The following is a 21,948-nucleotide window of genomic DNA, read 5'->3' as shown; positions in this document are numbered from 1 at the left end:
CTAATGATTTTATGTTTTAAGTAATCTCTACACCCAATGTGGGGCTTGAACTCGAGACCCTGAGATCAAGAGTCACATGTGCTATAAACTAAGCCAGCCAGGTGCCCCAAGGCCTATTTATAATTTGATAAGGAATGAAAATGTGGTGTTCAAATCACCACTGAACACATGGGAATTTTCTGTACAATACATACCGATTCATAAATTAACACAAAATTTGGAATATCTGAGCCACTAAGTTTTCAGTGCTTTTTTCAGTTGTTTCTGTTAAACATTTTTTGGATAGTAAGAGTTTTAGTCTTGCACATACATAGACTTCCAAAGGAAATTTGGGTTCCCTGGGTGGCTCAGTTGGTTGAGTGACTGATTCTTGATTTCAGGTGAGGTCATGATCTTGTGGTTGGTGGGTTTGAGCCCAGTGTGTGTCTCTGTGCTGACAGTGTGGGGCCTGCTGGGATTCTCTGTCACCCTCTCTCTCTGCCACTATCCCCGACTCTCAAAAATAAATAAATAAACATTAAAAAAGAAAACAAAAGGAAATTTGAGTTGCCTTAATATAAAGCATATCCTGGTTTTATATCTCGCTCACCCTTAAGAGACTTATATAGACCAAATTAGGCATCCTTTAGCTACATAAACCGTTATTTGGGGGTTTTACTTTATGTTTTGTAGGCATTTTACCAGAATGAATATACCAAAATCATAAAAAAAAAGTTCTAGAGTCTACTGTATCAGAAGTTTATATATAGAGTTTTTATTTATTAAACAGTTTTAAATTTTATTTTTGAGAGGAGACAGAGAGAGTGGAGGAGGGGCAGAGAGAGAGACACACACACACAGAATCTGAGGCAGGCTCCAAGCTGTCTGCACAGAGGCCAACGTGGGACTTGAACTCACAAACCTCGAGATCATGACCTGAGCCAAAGTCGGATGCTTAACCACCTGAGCCACCCAGGTGCCCCAATTTTTATTTTTTTTTAAGTAAGCACTAGGCCCTGTTGCATCCACACGACTCCTGAAACAGAATGCTATGGGCACCAGTGACAGTCACAACAAAGTTTATTGCAATGAGAGGCAAGATCGACCGATCAGGACCAACACTTTTGATCAGAGTGCGGCCTTGAACAGCCGGGGTACAGAGTTTTTATAGCCGATCACATCGTTTTATCATCACCTGGGAACAGAACAAAGAAATAGTTCCCAGATGAGTTCGAAACAGTTCCCGGATGGGGTGATTATTTTAGACTTTCTGCCGTTAAGTTGCAACCAGTGGATCTCCTCGACCCTGCCTCTGATGCTCTTTTCTTTGAACTTTGGTGTCCTTAATTGTTGAAGCCTAATTTACAAGAGTATGAAGCGTAATTTACAAGAGTAAAGCAAGGCTGTTATCTCTTAACCTTCAGTGTTAACACAAAGCTGTTATCTCTCAAGCTACAGGTTAGCCCTACACTACAATTTAACCCTCACAGGCCCAACAGGGGGCTTGAAATCCTGACCCCGAGATTAAGAGTCACATGCTCCACAGACTGAGCCAGCCGGCGCCCCAATAGGATTCCATTTTAAATAGTCGAATCTAAACTTAAGGGTATTCCTTATAACTAACACTAGTACAAACCATTTCATATTTACAAAGTTTTTCTTCCTAGAAGGGGCCCAGCCCAGCTGGTGGAGTATGGGGTTCCCATAGGAAGGCAGACAGCATAATGGTGGAGCCCCACAGGGTGTGGTATGTGACTTTGGGTGTGTAGAGGGAGTTAAGTGCAACTCCTGATGGAGGGACAGGGAGAGGACGGACTGAGACAAAGTTTCTGTTAACATAGGAGTAAAAGTAGGAGTTATTTTGTCCTTAATGCCATTTTATAAACAAGGGAACCAGCATAAGACCCATTAATTATGTGACTTTTCCAAGGCTCTAGAGCAAATCAGTAACGAATCTAGGAAAGAATTCAAGCTTCCCACACTTAAGCTTTATAGTTCTTAATTACTGAGCAGGCAACGATAAATAACTGCTTCATTGGAAGAAATCTGCAAGTACCAAAGATATAATAAAATGAAATATAAAAATAACTTAAAAAAATTTTTTTTAAGTTTATTTATTTTTGAGACAGAGAGAGACAGAGCATAAACGGGGGAGGAGCAGAGAGAGAGGGAGACACAGAATCGGAAGCAGGCTCCAGGCTCTGGGCCATCAGCCCAGAGCCCGATGCGGGGCTCGAATTCATGAACCACGAGATCGTAACCTGAGCTGAAGTCGGACGCTTAACCGACTGAGCCACCCAGGCGCCCCCTAAAAATAACTCTTAATCCTCCCAAAAGAATGACACAAAATAGAAGTTACCAAGCCAGAGACTTTTATTTCCTCCCCTCTGTTACAGCCTGTAACAGTCCTCCAAAACGGAGGTTCTTTTTTCCAGGTATCAACTGAATTGTCTTTATATCAGAGTTCTCAAACTTTTTGGTCTAAGGACTCCTTTGCACTCTCAGAAATTACTGAGGATCCTAAAGAGCTTTTGTTATGTGCTGCCTGTTCCTCAGCGTCTAGATTTCTGCTCCTTTATGTCACGATGTGAGACACTGTACATAGAGTGCTCGTCTCAGAGGCTGCTACTTATGACGGTGCTAATTACTATTTTCAGTAATAAGGTAACTCTTTTCAGGTACGCGAAAGCAGTGCACCGCTGTGGTGGATGCTAGGGCTGATCTTTTCTCCCCGCCCTCTTGCTAGGATGATCTGCGCAGGCGCGCAGGGAGGGCACGGAAGTGCGGGCGGAAGTGGGTTCCAGACCCTTTAGCGGAGCGGCCTGTGGAGTAAACAAATACCGAGCGGCCGCTTGCCGCTGGTGCCAGAGGGTACAGGCCACCATGAGCCGGCTCCAGGATGACTATGACCCCTACGCAGTTGAAGAGCCTAGCGACGAGGAGCCAGCTTTGAGCAGGTGGGTTCCTGTCCCGTCCCGGCCCCCGAGGCTTCGGGCCGAGGCCAGGCTTTAGCCTTCTGTATTCGCTGCGCCTACCAGGCCTTTGGGGACCCTCGGGCCAGCAGTTGGGCGCCTTTTGCGTCTCGCTGTTGCCTGTGCGACGCCGAGGGGGGTTCTGGTGAGGTGGGGGGGGGGGGGAGGCTGGCGACACTCGCGCGGGGAACAGAGATATTCTGGAGTAAGTCTTCAAAAACCTTGGAATCGAATTCTGCCTCTGCAGCTTGCTAACTGTGACTGAAGGCAAGTTATCCTCCTTTTGCTCATCTATAAAAAGGAACTATAATAGGGGCTCCCGGTTGGCCCAGTCAGTTAAGCCTGGGACTCTTGATTTCCCCTCAGGTCATAATCTCTAGAGTCGTGAGATCTCCCTATGTTGGGCACAGCGCTGGGCGTGCAGCCTGATTAAGGACCCTCTTCCCCCCCACCCCCGCTCGCTGTCTCCAAAATAAATAAACAGAAAAAGGCAATATAATAACTATATCTTAAGTATATTATGAGACTTATGGGATTTACTGTGAACTGACAATCTTGAAGACGAAACTGCCATAAACAGAAATAAGGGACTATTCAGCCTGCCTTTTTGATTTTTTTTTTTTTTAACGTTTATTCATTTTTGGGACAGAGAGAGACAGAGCATGAACGGGGGAGGGGTAGAGAGAGAGGGAGACACAGAATCGGAAGCAGGCTCCAGGCTCCGAGCCATCAGCCCAGAGCCCGACGCGGGGCTCGAACTCACGGGCCGTGAGATCGTGACCTGGCTGAAGTCGGACGCTTAACCGACTGCGCCACCCAGGCGCCCCTCAGCCTGCCTTTTTGAACGCCTATCTGTCTTTCTCTGGGCTACGGTTTTCTGCAGGCTTGCACTATAGTAGGGGAAATCAGACACGTATCTCGGAAGATAAATATCTTGAAAAGAAGTATGTATCTCAGAAGAGTATTGTAGAAAACAGTGGCCTGAGATAGTCACAAATCAAATTCTGTGGGAATTTCCAGTAAGGAGGGATTAATCCTACCTGGGGGAAGCTTGCAGTTATGTTGGCAAGAGAGTTCCAGGAAAATTTATCCACTTTTTAAAGCTGGCAGCAGATTCTATTAATAAATCTAAAACCTTCTGTTCAACTAAGCTTTTTGTGGAACTGACCTTTCTTCAATTATAATGTTTCCTCATGTTATCCTGGGAGGGGTTGAAGGCTTGGGAGATTAGACTGCTATGAAGATTTCTCTTGTGGGGAGTAAGGATGGATTGCAAGGTTTCCTGAGAGAAAGAGTGGCAGTTAATGGGTCTGGTCTGTGAAAGGAGGTATATGAATTAGTAGGCCTCAATTAATAATTCAGTTTGATTGGAATATAGCAGGGTTTCCTGGACTTGAGTTATTTAGCCGTTACTGTCTCTATATTTCCCCGTGTTACTATTTATTTAATACTTTTCCTTAGGTCGGGGTGCGTGGGTGGCTTACTTGGCTGAACCTCCGGCTCTTAATTTCGGCTCAGGTCATGATCTCATGGTTGGTGAGATCAAGCCCTGAGTTGGGCTCTGCCAGTGACAGCATGGAGCCTGCTTGGAATTCTCTCATTCTCTGCCCCTTCCCTGCTTTCTCTCTTTCTCAAATAAACAAACATTAGATTTTTTTGAGTTAAATTTCTTTTTAAAAATATGAGAAAGAATGAGAGAGAGGGGGAGAGTGGCAGGGAGGCAGAGAGAACAGAACCCAAGCAGGCTCCGAGATGCCAGTGCAGGGCCCGAACTGGGGTTTGATCTCACCAACCATGAGATCATGACCTGTGCTGAAACCAAGTTGGATGCTTAACTGAGACACCCAGGCACCCTAATTGTATATTTAAATGCATGTACTTGTGACAGTAAATTATGCTATAAGAAAAGTTAAACAAAAAATAATACAGAGGGGTTCTGTGTCTTCTCCACCCAGTTTCCCTCAATGTTAACATATTTGATAAAACTTTGCTGTAATATCACACCTGGGATATCGACATTAATGGGGTCAAGATATAGGAACGTTTCCATTACCACAAGGATCCCTCATTGCTCACTTCCTGTCCCCTCTCTCCCATGCACTACTTAATTGCTGGTAACTACCAATCTATTTTCCACTTCTATAATTTTGTCATTTTCAAGAATATTATGTAAACGGAATCATTCAGTATGTAACCTTTTGAAATTGGTTTTTTTCATTCAGCATAATACCTGGAGGTTCATCCACATTATTGCAGGTGTCACGAAGTCATTCCTTTTTTATTGCTGAGTACTATTTCACATTTGTTTTAACTATTCCCGTATTTAAAAATTTTTAAAAATATTTTTTAATTTTAGATAGTGTGAGTGGGGCAGGGGGCAGAGGGGGGGGGGGGGGGAGAGAGAGAGAGAGAGAATGAATCTTAAGCAGACTCCACGCTCGGCACAGAGCCTGACACAGGCTTCTATCCCATGATCCTGGGATCATGACCTGAGCTGAAATCAAGAGTCAGTTGCTCAACTGACTGAACCACCCAGGCACCCCTTAACCATTCCCTTATTGAAGGATGTCTAATTGTTTCTAGTTTTGACTCTTGTGAATAAAGTATCTGTAAACACTCATGTAGAGGTTTTTGTGTGAATGTTAGTTTTCAGTTTTCTGGGATAAATGCCCAGGAGTGTGATTGCTGGATTGTATGGTGTTGCATGTTTAGTTTTATAAGAAACTGTCAAGCTGTTTTCCATAGAAGCTTTATCATTTTACATTCCCACCAGCAGTGGCTTCAAAGTGGTCTGTCTTGGTACTCCTTAAGATAATCTACATTTTGCCCTTTGGAAACACTTGAATATAGGGAAAATCAGAGTTTCTCAGTGTCAGTAGAATTGACATCTTGGATCAGATAATTCTCTGTTGAGGGGTTATTCTGTGCATTATAGGATGTTTAGCAGCATCCCTGACCTCTAGCCACTAGAAGCCAGTAGCCCCTCCTCCACCCCCTGCCCCAAGTTGTGGCAATCAAAAATGTCTCTAGCTATGCCATATGTTCTCTGGAGAACAAAGTGCTCCCCGTTGGAGACCACTGGTGGGTGAGAGGTAATGTTGAAAAGATAAGTTGAAACCAAATGGGAAAGGCTTTTTTGAATGCTGTGCTCAGAAGTTTGGCCATGGATGATTTCTTTGGGAATTGGCTAGTGGTATGATGAGAGTTCTTTAGGAATAGCTTTCTGGCAACAGGATTAAGAGTGTACTGAAATGGAAGAGTTTGGAGGCCTGGAGATCCTTAGGATATGGTGGGACAGGCAGAGTTAAGAGAACCCAAATGAATATAGTGGTACTGGAGAAAGGGAGCATGCTGGTCAGGATGAGGAATGTTGTTAGATGGGGAATTCTCTTGAGAGTAGAATCTGGCTAAGGCCTCTATCACTAGCAAACTTGATTGGTGTGAATTGCAGTTTTCTGATTTACCTTCTGCTGGAGGCTCAAAAGCATTGTTGTAGAAGAAGAAAATAGAGAAACAAAAACCAGGGGTAGTCTGCAACTATTCATCATACCACAAATAATTGAACATTATTTATGAATTGTTGATTATATTAAAAACATCTTAGGCATTTCACTCATTTTGATAACATTTCATTCTTTTTGATATCTGGTTTAATTCTGTCATACTGTTATTTATTTAAAAAAATTTTTTTAAGCTTATTTATTTTGAGAGAGAGAAAGAGCAGGGGAGGGGCAGAGAGAGGAAGAAAGAGAATCTAAAGCAGACTCTGCACGGTGAGTGCAGAGCTGGATGCAGGGCTCAAACTCACAAATTGTGAGATCATGATCTGAGCTGAAATCAAGAGTTGGCTGCTTAATGACTGAACCACCCAGGTGCCCCACTGTCATACTGTTGGTAATGGGGACAGGTGCAAAAGGCCAAGTATATTGGTAATAATTGCTCAGGAGCATTTGTAATATAACTTTCTCTTAATAGTTCTCTGTAGCATTGTGCCTTTTAAACTGTAATATGTAATTATTATCTGTTAACATTTTGTGTGGTTATATTAGCTATATATTGGTTATATATACTAAGTTTTATTTAAGTACTTAGAGTTTTAAAAATCTTTAAAAAACAGTAAAATATTCATTGCTGATGGAAGTATGAATTGATACAAAACTTTAGGAAATAACAGTGTGATAATTCAAGAAGTCAGAAAGATGCTTGTATGTCTAATTCTAGACATTTATCCTAAGGAAATCAACAGAAAATTACATATACTCTACAGAGATATTCATTGTAGCATAATAGCAAAGAGTTAGAAATAAATGTACAGCATCTGTAAGATGAAATGTTATGCGGACATTAAAAATATATTTAGAAATATGCAGAAAGGGTTTATCTTTAAATGAGAATAGCTGAATGTAATATAATAGATAAAGGCAACCTTGTAAAACTTAAAACTGTTGGGCAAGGAGATGATGGGAGTTATAAGTTATTTTAATTTTTTAGTATTCATGTGCCTTATGATTTAAACGTATACTAGTTCTGAAGATGAAGTGGATGTGCTTTTACATGGAACTCCTGACCAAAAACGAAAACTCATCAGAGAATGTCTTACTGGAGAAAGTGAATCATCTAGTGAAGATGAATTTGAAAAAGAAATGGAAGCTGAATTAAATTCCACCATAAAAACAATGGAGGACAAGTTATCCTCTCTGGAAACAGGTAAACTTTTAGATTTTCATATAGATATATATACATATTTTTTAACGTTTATTCAGTATTGAGAGACAGAGTGTGAGTCAGGGAGGGGCAGAGAGAGAGAGCGACACACAGAATCCGAAGCAGACTCTAGGTTCTGAGCTGTCAGCCCAGAGCCTGATGCAGGGCTTGAACTCAAAAACCATGAGATTGTGACCTGAGTTGAAGTCAGCCACCCAACTGACCGAGCTACCCATGTGCCCCTCATATAGATATTTTTCTAAGCTTTACAAGGCAGGAACCTCATTTGTGCCCTGTTGCATCCCAGCACTTTGAGTATGTGCTCATTAAATATTTACCGAGTGAATGAATAAATATATTTGGCAACCTGAGCATAGTTTCTTTGATGACTAGTGAAGAACTTTCCTGTGTCGTTGAAATGACACTGTTTAGTATTGTTTACTTACATGATTTCCTTTTGTAATTTTTTTTTTAGAGTTTACTTGTGGAATGCCTGGGTGGCGCAGTCGGTTGAGTGTTCCGATTTGATTTTGGTTCAGGTCATGATCTCATGGTTCATGACATCAAGCCCCAAGTTGGGCTCTGCGCTGACAGCTTGGAGCCTGCTTGTGATTCTCCTTTTTCCCTCTCTTTCTCTGCCCCACTCCTACGCGTGCGCTCACTCACTCTCTCCTTCTCTCTCTCTCTCTCTCTCTCTCTCTCTCTCAAAATAAATAAGATCTGAGCCGAAATCAAGAGTCAGATGCTCAACTAACTGAGCCACTCAGAACTCCCTCCTTTATTTTTACCCCAGGATAAAAAAGAAAAAAAGAAAAAGACACACAAGCTTAGAGAGGTATTTTTAGAGTTATATAGCATTGATAGGGGCACATTGAATATGTCACCACAAATTGTGTCATTTTAGTAAGTAGTGAAACATACTTCATTTGGTACTTTGTCTTTATGTAAAATGTACTTGATCCAAAAACTGATTTGTGCCTTAGCTTTGGTTTCCATAATATATGCTATGTATTAACTGTTAGGAACTGAAAGCATATATAATAATAATCAAAGCAAAAGCAGATGTTAATTAAGAGGAAGAATTAGGGACACAAGCATATGACATGAATACAGTATGAGTCATGGCACTAGGCACAAGTGAGGAGAGAAGGAATGTGTTCTTGTGTCATTCCCTCTGCCGCTCTTTAGGGCTCTTATCCTCTTTCCTCTGAAGTCCCTTTCAACAAGATGTTTATTCCCTGTTCTTCACAGTGTACTGCATGGCTGAAAGGTAGAGAGCTGTATGGTGGCAATCTGGAAATAGGCTGTTTTATTGAATTAGATTTGTGGGAAGGGTGAGAGAATAATTTTCTCATGATTAGGAACACTTAATCCATTTCTGTAATTAACAATTACAGTTCTCTGTAATTGCACAGGGCACAAACATTCAGTAAGTCATTGATGTGAAAGTATTTTTCCATCCAAATGAGATTGGGAATGAGTTGATACTGCTTTGAGGTGATGGAAGAATGTACTGAGTTTTTTTTCTTGTCAGTTATGTATGGTTTAGTCTTTGAACTTCCCTTACATAACTAGGGTCTTCTTCAGGAACTGGAAAAGTTGGAACAGCTCTGACAAAGTACTACGATGATATATATTTTGATTCTGATTCTGAGGATGAAGACAAAACAGGTAAGTAGCATGTTTACCAGGTTTAACAGTTATATTTCATGGAAAAAACATTTACCTAACAATTATTGGATATTAGGATTTCCTTCTGAGTTTTGTCTTCTAAGAAATGGTAGGCCATTGATGTGAAAACAAAAGCAGGAATGATGAATAAAAACAGATGGGAATGCACGTATGAGGCCTTGGGACCGGCAAGGGTACTGCATGGGTGTGCCCAGGGAGAAGGACGGGGTGTCCCGACTCAGGGCTCTTGGCCACACTCTTCCTTAAGGTTCCTTAATGCAGCAATATTTGGTTTCACACCTGCAAATAGTTTCTATATTTTTATAGGAAATTTAGAAACTTATAAATACTTTATATTTTGAAGAATTTTTGCTGACTTCTTGCTTTTTTTTAATCAGCCTCTGTTCTTTAGAATTGATTTTGTATAAAATCTGAGCAAAGGTAAACATAATAAGAACAACTAATTTAATTATATCAGTAGTTACACTGGAATACACAGACAACACATTTATATGGTGAAGAAACAATTTTATGTTTATATTATTACCTAAGTATTGACCTAAGTACATTTTAAAAGTCTAGTGTATGTGGATTATCATAGTGTTTTTTCATTCATTTTTGAAATGTTTTATTTTGATTTCACTACCATTTTATAGATAGGAACTTGTTGAGACTTTATACATCAAAATTTTCTAATCTTGGCTCCCTTTGACCTTTCTGAGACTCTGAATCCTCATTATTTGAATTCGGTTTTTGAGATAACAGTTTTTAGTGAAGAAACAATTTTTGCCTCTTCTGTCACCTTCATTGTAATCCCTTGGTTTTTTTTTAAGTTTATTTATTTATTTTGACGTTCACGCAGGGGAGGTGCAGAGGGGGAGGGAGGGATAGAATCCCAGTCTGATCCTGTGCTTGAACCCACGAATAGTAAGACCATGACCTCAGCTGAAATCAAGAGCCGGATGCTTAAGTGACTGAGCTACCCAGGTGTCCTGATGCTTTGTTAATTGGATAAGAACTTTATTTGGAGGAATAGTTAAAAATTTTTTTTTAGGAAAATATAAGTAGAAAAAAAGGTAGGTGGGAATTCTACATTCTGTCTTAAAAAGGTTTGTAATTTAGACATACCTAGCCATATCCTTAACATTTTCAAAATTAGCACAGGTGAGCAAGAAGAAAAAGAAGAAACGACACAGGATTCCAACAAATGATGAATTACTGTATGATCCTGAGAAAGATAACAGAGATCAGGCCTGGGTTGATGCACAGAGAAGAGGGTAAGAACTTAATTTTAATATTTAGAATCTTCAGAGAAAAACGATTAAAAGGTGATATTTACAACATTCACATTTTCACTGTATGTGTATATGTTCATATGGACATACATTAAAATTTTTGAGAAAAAACTGCTGAATTGTTTACTTTGAAAATTACCAGCAAATTTCATTCAGATGATTTATTTTTGAGAGAGAGTGTGTGGGTGCACATGGGGGAGCAGCAGAGGGCAGGGCTCAGAGGATCCGAAGCGGGCTCTGTGGCTGACAGCAGAGAGCCTGATGTGGGGCTCAAGCTCAAAAATTGTGAGATCATGACCTGAGCTGAAGTTGGATCCTTAACCAACTGAGCCATCTTGGCACCCCTAATGAATATATTTGTGTGTGTGTGTGTGTGTGTGTGTGTGTATTTTAATGTTTATTTATTTTTGAAAGATCATCTGAAGCAGGCTCTGCATTGTCAATGCAAAGCCTGATGTGGGGCTCGAACTCATGAACTGTGAGATCATGACCTGAGGCAAAGTCAGATGTTCAACTGACTGAGCCCCCCAAGCGCCCCCGCCCCATGAATATCCCCAGTGTAAAATAAACATTTTAAGTGCTATGAGTATTGAGATAGTTAAGGAAATTATAGTGTAGCTCTTGATTCTGGTAACAGAATTTGTCAGTGAGGTAAGATGGAATGTATCTTTATTATATAATCTTTAAAAAACAATTTTTTTAAAGTAAACTCTACTCCCAATGTCGGGCTTGAACTCATGACCCAGCCAGGCACCCCTTTTGTTATATAATCTTGAGAAGAAATAACATTTTATTGACTTACTCACATTCCTGCATCAAGCAGTAGTTGCCTTTTGAGACCACAGAAACCAACTTAAAATAATGAACTCACTACTTTTTAAGTATCACAAGGGCAGTGATCATGCCTGTCTGTTCACTGCTTTATCCCAGGCATCTTGCACTTTGTAAAATGGGCTCTCATTAAGTAGCTATTGAATGAATAAGTTACTTTCTTGGGTTTGGGTTTTGAAATCTGTTAAGCATTGGAGGTATTTAACAACAGTTTTAAAGTATGTACTACATGTTTTCAGTATTTTTCCCCAGAGACATTTAAAGGATTTAGAAAGTAATGCCACATGATTTATTTTCTGTTGTTGAGGTTTTAGGAGTTTACCATAAGTCCCTTTTTTTAAAAAAAAATTTTTTTTTTTCAACGTTTATTTATTTTTGGGACAGAGAGACAGAGCATGAACGGGGGAGGGGCAGAGAGAGAGGGAGACACAGAATCGGAAACAGGCTCCAGGCTCTGAGCCATCAGCCCAGAGCCCGACGCGGGGCTCGAACTCACGGACCGCGAGATCGTGACCTGGCTGAAGTCGGACGCTTAACCGACTGCGCCATCCAGGCGCCCCCATAAGTCCCTTTTAAGAATATATATTTTCATACTTTACTTTCATAGGTAGATTCATGCTGTAATTTTGCAGTCAGCGAATATTTATTGGACACTTATTATGTACTAGACACTGTTCTGTATTCTTGAAATACATCAAGGAACAAAACAGACCAAAATCCTTAGGCACTTAGAGCTTACATGCTTGTTTTTTAAATGTAGCTTTACTAGGTTTTTCAAATTAATAGACTTTATGCTTTTAGAAGAGTTTTAGATTTACAGAAAAATTGAGCCAATAATACATAGTTCCCATATACCTTCCCACAACAACACACACACACAGTTTCACCTGTTAACATGTTACATTAATATGGTACATTTGTCACAATTAATGAACTGGTATTTATACATTATTATAAACTAAGGTCCATAGTTTATTCACATTTCCTTAGTTTTTACCTTCTGTCCATTTTCTGTTCCAAGAGCCCATCCAGGATGCCATGTTACTTTTTTAGTATATGTGCTGCCAAAACGAGCGTGCCACGTTATTTTTAAAATTTTTTTTTTTTTTCAACGTTTATTTATTTTTGGGACAGAGAGAGACAGAGCATGAACGGGGGAGGGGCAGAGAGAGAGGGAGACACAGAATCGGAAACAGGCTCCAGGCTCTGAGCCATCAGCCCAGAGCCTGACGCGGGGCTCGAACTCACGGACCGCGAGATCGTGACCTGGCTGAAGTCGGACGCTTAACCGACTGCGCCACCCAGGCGCCCCGTTATTTTTAATTGTCATGTCTCTTTAGGCTCTTCTTGGCTCTGACAGTTTTCAGACTTTTTCTTGGTTTTGATGACCTTAACATTTTTCAGGAATACTGGACAGATACATTGTAGGAGGCCATTCTATTGGAATTTGTTGGATGTTTTTCTCATGATTAGACTGGGATAATGAATTTGGGGGAGGAAGACCACAGAGATGAAGTGCAATTTTCATCATTTTGTGATCAGTTGTTAATAGTGACCTAATATTGACCTTGATTGCCATGGTATGGAAGCGTTTGTCAGGTTTCTCAACTGTAAAGTTACCCTCTGCCCCTCCTTTCCATATTGTACCCTTTGGAAGGAAGTCACTATGTGCAGCCCAAACTTGTGGAGTGGGGAGTTATGCTCCACTTCCTTAAGGGGAGAGTATCTTCATTAATTATTCTTCTTTATGGGAGATTTGTCCCTTCCTTCCTTCCTTCCTTCCTTCCTTCCTTCCTTCCTTCCTTTGTTCAGTCATTTATATTACAGTATGGACTCATGGGTATTTACTTATACTTCAGGTTATAATCCAATACTACATTATTTTGTTATTCTCATTGTTTCAGCTTTGTCCACTGGGAACTCTTTTCAGTTGGCTTCTGTGCCCCCTTGACATACCTACCTCGTTGTTTTTGAGCACTTCCTTACTTTCTGGTACTACAGGATGCTCCAGGTTCATCTTGTATGCCTCATTCCTAGAATCAGTTATTTTTCATAGGAGTACTAGTTTCTTTTATTGGAGAGTGGCATTAGAAATCATGCCACTGGGGGTGTCCGGCTGGCTCAATCCATAGAGCATGTGACTCTTAATCTTGGAATTGTGAGTTTGAGCCCCTTAAAAGGAGGGAGTGGGGCCTCCTTAAAATAAAAAAGAAAAAGAAATCAAGATCTGGCTTTAATGTGCACCTCTTGCCCCCCTTTCTTTTTCTGTTCTAGCTACCATGGTTTTGGAATACAGAGGCCACATCAACAACAACAGCCTGTTCCAAATAGTGATGCTGTCCTGAACTGCCCTGCCTGTATGACCACACTATGCCTTGATTGCCAAAGGTAATGGATCAAGGGTAACAACACACACACACACGTACATATACATGCACACAATGAAAACAACTTGGTGATCTTTTGTTTAAATCAGAAATAGACTTTTGAGGTATATACTTAGGAATTCTAATAAAGTTCTCTCCTCTTATATCCTTGCTGCTATATGACTAACCTTTATGCAAATACTTTTGGTTATATGTAGTTCTATTATAAGTAGTTTTTTAATAAAACACTTAACCATTACTGACACAGATTCAGTGAAACTGCATGTATGTTGTGGAATGACATAATCTCTCAAATACACATTTTTAAAAATGTTTTATTTATTTTAGAGAGAGAACAAGAACGAGTGGGGGAGGAGCAGACAGAGAGGGGGACAGAGGATCCAATGCGGGCTGTGCACTGAGAGCAGTGAGCCCGATGCAGGGCTCCAGCTGACAAACTGTGAGATCATGACCTGAGCCAAAGGCGGATGCTCAACCTACTGAGCCACCCAGGCGCCCCTCAAATACACTCTTTTTAAAAAAATTGTGATAAAGTACATATAAGATGTCCTATTTTAACCATCAAAATTTTTTTATTAAAGAGTCCATCATTTGTATATTTAGTTTATTGTCAACTAGATCATTTAAAAATTTAATACCTTTTGTGTGTATATATATTGAGAACTTTTAAGATCTCTCTTAGCAACTTTCAAGGATGTAGTACAATGTTGGTAACTATTTAAACAATATTATATCCCCAGACCTTCTCCATCTTATAACTGGAAGTTTGTACCATTTGTCTGTCTTCACCCATCCACGCTTCCCCCACCAACCACAAATCTACACTCTGTGTTTAGGAGTTCAGGTTTTTTGTTTTTTGTTTTTTGTTTTTTGGATTCCACATATAAGTGAAATCATTCAGTATTTTTCTATCTCTGTCTGACTTATTTAGTATAATGCCCTCATGTTTTCACAAATGGCAGGATCCTCCTCCTCCTCCTCCTCCTCCTCCTCTTCCTCCATTGTATCTATACACCATGTTTTCTTTATCCATTCACCTGTGCATGGACACTTAGTTTGTTTCATGTTTTGGCTGTTAAGAATTCTGTTGCAGTAGGTTTTGGAGAGAAGACCATAGAGCTAAAGTGTTGTTTTCATTACATTATATCAAGGGCACAGACTATCAACCAAAAATCAACAGATTTATGACTGGTAATGTTGACCTTTATCACCTGGCTGAGGTAGGGGTACATATACCTCTTTGAGATAGTGATGTCATTTCCTTTAGATATATACCCAGAAGTGGGATTGCTGGATCATACGGTAGTTATATTTTTAGTATTTTGAAGAGTCTCCATATTGTTTTCATAGTGGCTGTACCAATTTAAATTCCCACCAATAGTGCACAAGGTTTCACTTTTGTTATCCCTTGTCTTTTTGATAATAGCCATTCTAACAGGTATAAAGTGACATCTCTCTGTAGTTTTGATTTGCATTTCCCTGATGATTAAGGATGTTGAACACCTTTTCATGTACCTATTGGCCATTTGTATATCTTTTTTTGGAAAAATATTCAGGTCCTTTGCCCATTTTCTAATTGGATTGTTTATTTTCTGCTAATGAGTTGTAGGAGTTCCTTGAATATTAATCTGTTAACCCCTTATCAGATACATGATTTACAAATATTTTCTCCCATTCCATAGATTGCCTTTTCCTTTTGTTGATTGTTTCTTTGCTGTGCTGAAGCTTTTTAGTTTGATGTAGTCCCACTTACATTATTTAATTTTTTTAACTTAAAAAAAAAAAAAGGTTTATTTATTTCGATACTATGAGTGGGGGAAGGGCAGAGAGAGGGGGACAGACAATCCCAAGCAGGCTCCACCTCCAGCACAGAGCCTGATGTGTGGCTCCATTTCACAACCATGAGATTGTGACCTGAGTTGAAATTAAAAGTTGGATGCTTAACTGATTGAGCCACCTAAGCTCCCCCAACTTGTTTATTTTTGCTTTTGTTGCTTGTGCTTATCCAAAAAGTTATTGCTAAGACCCATGTTGAGCTTTTTCCCTATGTTCGAGTAGTTTTACAACTTCATGTCTTAAATTTAAGTCTTTAATCTATTTCGAATTAATTTTTGTGAGTGGAGTAAGACAGGGGTCCAGTTTCATTATTTTGCAAATGACTGTCCAATTTTTCCAAAACCATTCATTGAAGATATTATCTTCCCAGCATTGAATATTTTTGGCTCCCTTGTCAAATATTAGTTGACCGTGTATGCATGAGTTTACTTCTGGGTTCTCTGTTCTGTGAGTCTGTTTTTATGCTAGTTCCATATTGTTTTGATTATCATAGCTTTGTTGTTTTGTTTTTTTTAAATTTTTTAAATGTTTATTCATTTAAATGTATACAGAGAGTGTGGGCAGAGGAGAGAGAGGGAGACACAGAATCCAAAGCAGGCTCCAGGCTCCGAGCTGTCAGCACAGAACCCGACGCACGGCTTGAACTCATGAATTGTGAGATCATGACCTGAGCTGAAGTCAGAGGCTTAACCGCTTAACTGACTGAGCCACCCAGACACCCCTGATGATCAAAGCTTTGTAGTACAGTTTAAAATGAGGAAGTGTGATACTTACAGCTTTGTTGTTCTTTCTCAAGGTTGCTTTGGCTATTTGGGTTTTTTTGTGATTCCACACAAATTTGAGGTTTTTTTCTATATAAGATTTTTTTCTATTTCTATTGACTCTAGAAGGCTTTGGGTAGTATGGACATTTTAACAATAGTAATTTTTTTTTTTTTTTTAACATTTCTTTATTTTTGAGAGACAGGGAGAGACAGAATGCGAGTGGGGGAGGGGCAGAGAGAGAGGGAGACATAGAATCTGAAGCAGGCTCCAAGCTCAGAGCTGACAGCACAGAGCCCAACATGGGACTTGCACTCATGGACTGCGAGATCATGACCTGAGCCAAAGTCAGATGCTCAAATTACTGAGCCACCCAGGTGACCCAGTAATTCTTTAAAAAATTAAAAAAAAATTTTTTTTAATGTTTATTTATTTTTGAGAGAGAGAGAAAGAGAGAACACCACTGGGGAAGCAGGGGAGGGGCAGAGAGTGGGGTGGGGGACAGAGAGTCCAAAGCAAGTTCTCTTGCACTGACAGCAGAGAGCCTGATGTGGGGCTCAGACTCATGAACTGTGAGATCATGACCTGAGCTGAAGTCTGACACTTAAACCACTGAGCCACCCAGGCGCCCCAACAATAGTGATTCTTTTGATGCGTGCACATGGGTTATCTTTCCATTTACGTGTATTTTCTTCCTTTTCTTTCATGAATGTCTTAACAGTTTTCTGTGTATAAATCTCTCACCTCCTTGGTTAAATTTATTCCCAAGTGTTTTATTATTTTGGATGCCATCATGAATGGGATTATTTTCTTAATTTATTTTTCAGATAGTTTACTGTTAATGTATAGAGAGCAGATTTTTGTAATTTTTATTTTTAATCTTTTTTTTAACGTTTATTTTTGAGAGAGAGCATGAGCGGGGATGGGCAGAGACTGAGGGAGACAGAATCCAAAGCAGACTACAGGCTCTGAGCTGTCAGCACAGAGCCTGACATGGGGCTTGAACTCACAGACTGTGATATCTTGACCTGAGCTGAAGGGGGATGCTTAACTGACTGAGCCACCTGGGCCCCCCCTTTAAAAAAATTTTTTTTTAAAGTTTTGAGAGCAGCTGTGGGGGAGGGGCAGAGAGAGAGGGAGACAGAATCCCAAGCAGGTGTTGTGTTGTCAGTGCAAAGCCCGATGCAGGGCTCTATCTCCTGAACCCATGAGATCATGACCTGAGCCAGAATCAAGATTCAGACGCTTAGCCACCCTGGCGCCCCTGTAATTGGTTTTGTGTCCTGAAACTTCATTGAATTTTATATTTATTTTAACAATATTTTAATATTTTTTTTGGTGGAGTCTTTAAAATTTTATGCGTATAAGATTATATTATCTACAAACAGTTTTATTTCTTCCCTATTTGGATACCTTTTATTTCATTTTTTTTTGCCTGATTGCTCTGGCTAGGACTTGTAGTACTATGTCGACTAGGACTGGTGAGAGTGGGTACTCTTGTACCCCATTTTAACCATTTTAAGTGTACAATTCAGTGACATGAACTACATTCACAATATTGTGCAGCTATCACCACAGTCCATTTTAGAAACTTTTTTGTCATTGCAAACAGAAACCTTGTACCCATTAGACAAAATTCCCCATTCTCTACCCCTTCCTGCCCCAGCCTGTGGTAACCTCTATTCTGTTTACCTTTCTGGATTGTTAATCGCTCATGTATAGAAATGAACAGATTTTTGTGTGTTGATTTTGTACCCTGAAATTTTGCTGAAGTAGTTTATTAGCTCTAATAGTTTTTTTGTGTAATGCTCAGAATTTTCTACATACAAGATCATGTCATCTGTGAATTATTTGTTTCCGGCGTGGATGCCTTTTATTTCTTTTTCTTAGCTAATTGCTCTGATTAGAACTTCAAGTACTATGTTGGATAGAAATGGTGAAAGCAGATATTTTTAGTCTTGTTCTTGATCTTAGAGGAAAAATTTTCATTTTTGAATATGATGTTAGCTGTGGAATTTTCATATATGACCTTTATTGTATTGAAGTTCCTTCTATTTTTAGTTTATTGGGTATTTTTACCATGAATTGGTGTTGAATTTTGTCAAATTCTTTATTTTTATTTCTCATTTTTTAAATGTTTATTATCTATTTTTGAGAGGGGGAAGAGAATGAGCAGGGGAGGAACAGAGAGAGAGGGAGACATAGCATCTGAGCTGTCAGCACAGAGCCCAACATGGGGCTCAAACCCATGAACCTCAGGATCGTGCCTTGAGCTGAAGTTGGACGCTTAACTGACTGAGCCACCCAGGCGCCCCTAGAAGCTCTTTAAGCTTTTAAAACTGTAGCTTTTACTAAAATGGTGACAAGAATGGCATCAGTTGTCATGAGAGGAGGGCAGTCTCAGGCCACAATGTGAAAAGACAGTCAAAACATTAGCTCTCAAGTTTCCAATAACTTTTCTTGTCTTTCTAAGTTTGAAGAGCAAATGAAATTATTTTTGGAGATAAAAGTTACTTTTAAAGCAATAGAAAAGAGGATATATTCATTCTTTATTATCTATTGACACATTTTTTTCCTACTCTTTTTTTTTTTTTTTTATGTTTATTTTCAGGAAGAGAGAGAGTATGAGTGAGGGAGGGGCAAAGAGAGGGGGAGAGAGAGAATCCCAAGCAGGTTCCCTGCTTTCAGTGCAGAGTCCGATGTGGGGCTTACTCCCACGAACTGTGAGGTCATGACCCGAGCTGAAATCAAGAGTTAGATGCTTAACTGACTGAGCCACCCAGGCGCCCCAGTTTTTTCCTATTCTTAAAATAACCCTTAACATTTCTTTAAATTTCTCATTTTGTTCTGTTTGTATTTTGGTTGTATTTCAGTAAGTTTTTGGTCTTCTCAAATTTTACCTAATTGGAGATGCAAGAATATACACTGGGGGAAAAGATAGTCTCTTCAATAAATGGTGCTAGGAAAACTGGATAGCTACATGCGAGAATGAAACTGAACCACTTTCTTATATCATACACAAAAATCAACTCAGAATGGTTGAAAGACCTAAATGTGAGACCTGAAAGCATAAAACGGCTAGAAGAAAACATAGGCAGTAGTGTGACATCGGCTATAACAACATTTTTCTAGATGGTCTTCTAAGGCAAGGAAGATAAAAGCAAGAGTAAACTATTGGGACTACACCAAAATAAAAATCTTTTGTGCAGTGAAGGAATCCATCAACAAAATAAACCCACCGAATGGGAGAGGATATTTGCAAATGATCCATTTGATAAGGGATTAATATCCAAAATATATAAAGAACTGATACAACTTAACACCAGAAAAACCAATAATCCAATTATAAAATGGGCAGAGTATCTGACTAGACATTTTTCCAAAGTAGACCTATAGATGTCAAACAGACACATGAAAAAATGCTCGACATCATTAATCATCATGGAAATGCAAATCAGAACCACAATGAGGTACTCATACACTTGTCAGAATGGCTAGAATCAAAAAGACAAGATATAACAAGTGTTTGTGAGGATGTGGAGAAAAAGAACTCTTGTGCACTGTTGGTGGGAATGTGGTGCAGTTGCTGTGGAAAACAGTATAGAGATTCCTCAAAAAATTAAAAATAGCAATAACTTATGATCCAGTAATTCCGCTTCTTGGTTTTTATCCAAAGAAAATGAAAACTAATTTGAAAAGGTACATGTACTCTTATGTGTATTGTAGTATTATTTATAATAGCCAAGATACGAAACAACCCAAGTGTCCCTTGATTGATAAATAGATAAAGACAATATGGTAATATACACAGTGGAATATTCAGCCATAAAAAGAATGAGATCTTGCCATTTGTAACAACATGGATGGACCTAAAGGGTATTATGCTAAGAGAAATAAGTCAAAGAAAGACAGATACTGTATGATTTCACCTATATGTAAAATCTAAAAAACAATAAATGAATTAACAGACAAAAAGCAGAAACTGACCCATAATTACAGAGAACAAACTGATGGTTGCCAGAGGAGAGGGTGGTGGGGGATGGCCAAAATGAGTGAAGGGGAGTGGGAGATACAGGCTTCCAGGTACGGAGTGAGTAAGTCATGGGGATAAAAAGGTACAGCATAGGGAATAAAAATGATACTGTAATAGCATTGTATGGTGACATGGTAGCTACACTCATGGTGAGCATACACAGGGTGTAAACCTGTTGAATCACTGTGTAGTACATCTGAAACTAATAGACACTATATCAACTATACTTGAGTTAAAAACTTTTTTTTTTATCTAAATAGATAACCTATTAAAATGGGACATAAATCGCAATTCTCCATTTGTTTTTCCTCTTAGGCATGAATCATACAAAACTCAGTATAGAGCAATGTTTGTGATGAATTGTTCTGTCAACAAAGAGGAGGTTCTAAGATACAAAACCCCAGAGAACAGGAAGAAAAGGCGAGGCCATAAGAAGATGAGGTCTAATCGTGAAGATGCTCCAGAGCAGGTAGAGGCAGAAGTGGAAGAAATCTATCACCCCGTCATGTGCACCGAATGTTCCACTGAAGTGGCAGTCTATGACAAGGATGAAGTCTTTCATTTTTTCAACGTTTTAGCAAGTCATTCTTAAATAGCTAAGTTGGCATTTAATTGCCCAATACAATATACAACGCAAATATGGACACTTACTTTCCCTGCTAATTCCTCTCCATTGACATTCTGAGCGGTTATTTGAGGAAGCAGTGTTTGTCTTTTTGAAAGAGAATGGATGTCAACCTGCATCCCTCCACCTCCTTTAAAAAAATTTTCCCCCAGTTTTGATGGGACTAATTATTCATTTCCTTTTTGATGGGCATTTGGAAACCATGGGGACTTTTTTACATATTAAAACTCTTTAGAATTAAAATGCTCTGGAGTTATAAGTAATGTTTCAGAGTGTTATTTTTTATTTTGGATGTACCCTTGGTGTGATTAAACTAGACACTATTCCCCCCACCCCCACTTCTGTCTGTATTGTTTTTGCTAAAAAGTATATTTACCTTCTATCATAGTATGAAGTGACATTATTTAGCAACTGTTAGAGTTACATGGAGTTAATATTGCCAGGTGCTTTGAGTAATTAATATAGGTCTTTTCCTAAAAGGATTGTATAGTTAACAGTAATCTAACCTTAGTGAATTAACATAGTAAATAGAAATTTATGGTGATGGGTCGCCTGGGTGGCTCAGTCAGTGAAGCATCTGACTTCGGCTCTGGTCATGATCTCATCGTTCCTGAGTTCGAGCTCTGTGCTGACAGCTCAGACCCTGGAGTCTATTTCAGATTCCGTGTCTCCCTCTCTGTTTCTGCTCCTCCCCCACTCGTGCTCTGTCTCTCTCTCTCTGTCTGGAAAATAAACATTTAAAAAAATTAAAAAAAAAATTATGATGAGGAAGAGCAAGCTCACCCTCCACCCTTGGACTTAAAAATACAGTTGCTGCCTCTTATGCCCACTATTTGTTCTGGAATTTCTGTGGC

General features: G+C 39.4%; 1 protein-coding gene across 2 annotated transcripts; it reads left to right on the top strand.

Annotated features, from left to right (window-relative positions):
* The first annotated feature begins 2,742 nt into the window (after positions 1–2,742).
* Positions 2,743–21,353, top strand: EAPP (E2F associated phosphoprotein). 2 transcript variants are annotated; one of them, XM_047862442.1, is made up of 6 exons: positions 2,748–2,936; positions 7,477–7,658; positions 9,231–9,326; positions 10,486–10,603; positions 13,727–13,840; positions 20,785–21,353. In XM_047862442.1, exons 1-6 carry the CDS (start codon positions 2,863–2,865, stop codon positions 21,059–21,061), a joined length of 861 nt encoding a protein of 286 aa, XP_047718398.1. In that variant the 5' UTR covers positions 2,748–2,862; the 3' UTR covers positions 21,062–21,353. The 2 variants fall into 2 exon arrangements, with proteins under 2 accessions (XP_047718400.1, XP_047718398.1); XM_047862444.1 differs by lacking the exons at positions 10,486–10,603; positions 20,785–21,353 and having other exon boundaries at positions 2,743–2,936; positions 13,727–13,797.
* Positions 21,354–21,948: the final 595 nt, after the last annotated feature.

This window comes from Prionailurus viverrinus, chromosome B3, assembly GCF_022837055.1.
Source record: "Prionailurus viverrinus isolate Anna chromosome B3, UM_Priviv_1.0, whole genome shotgun sequence".
NCBI lineage: Eukaryota > Metazoa > Chordata > Mammalia > Carnivora > Felidae > Prionailurus > Prionailurus viverrinus.
The sequence above is the reverse complement of the archived record's forward strand: the minus strand, read 5'-3'. Positions and strand labels throughout refer to the sequence as shown.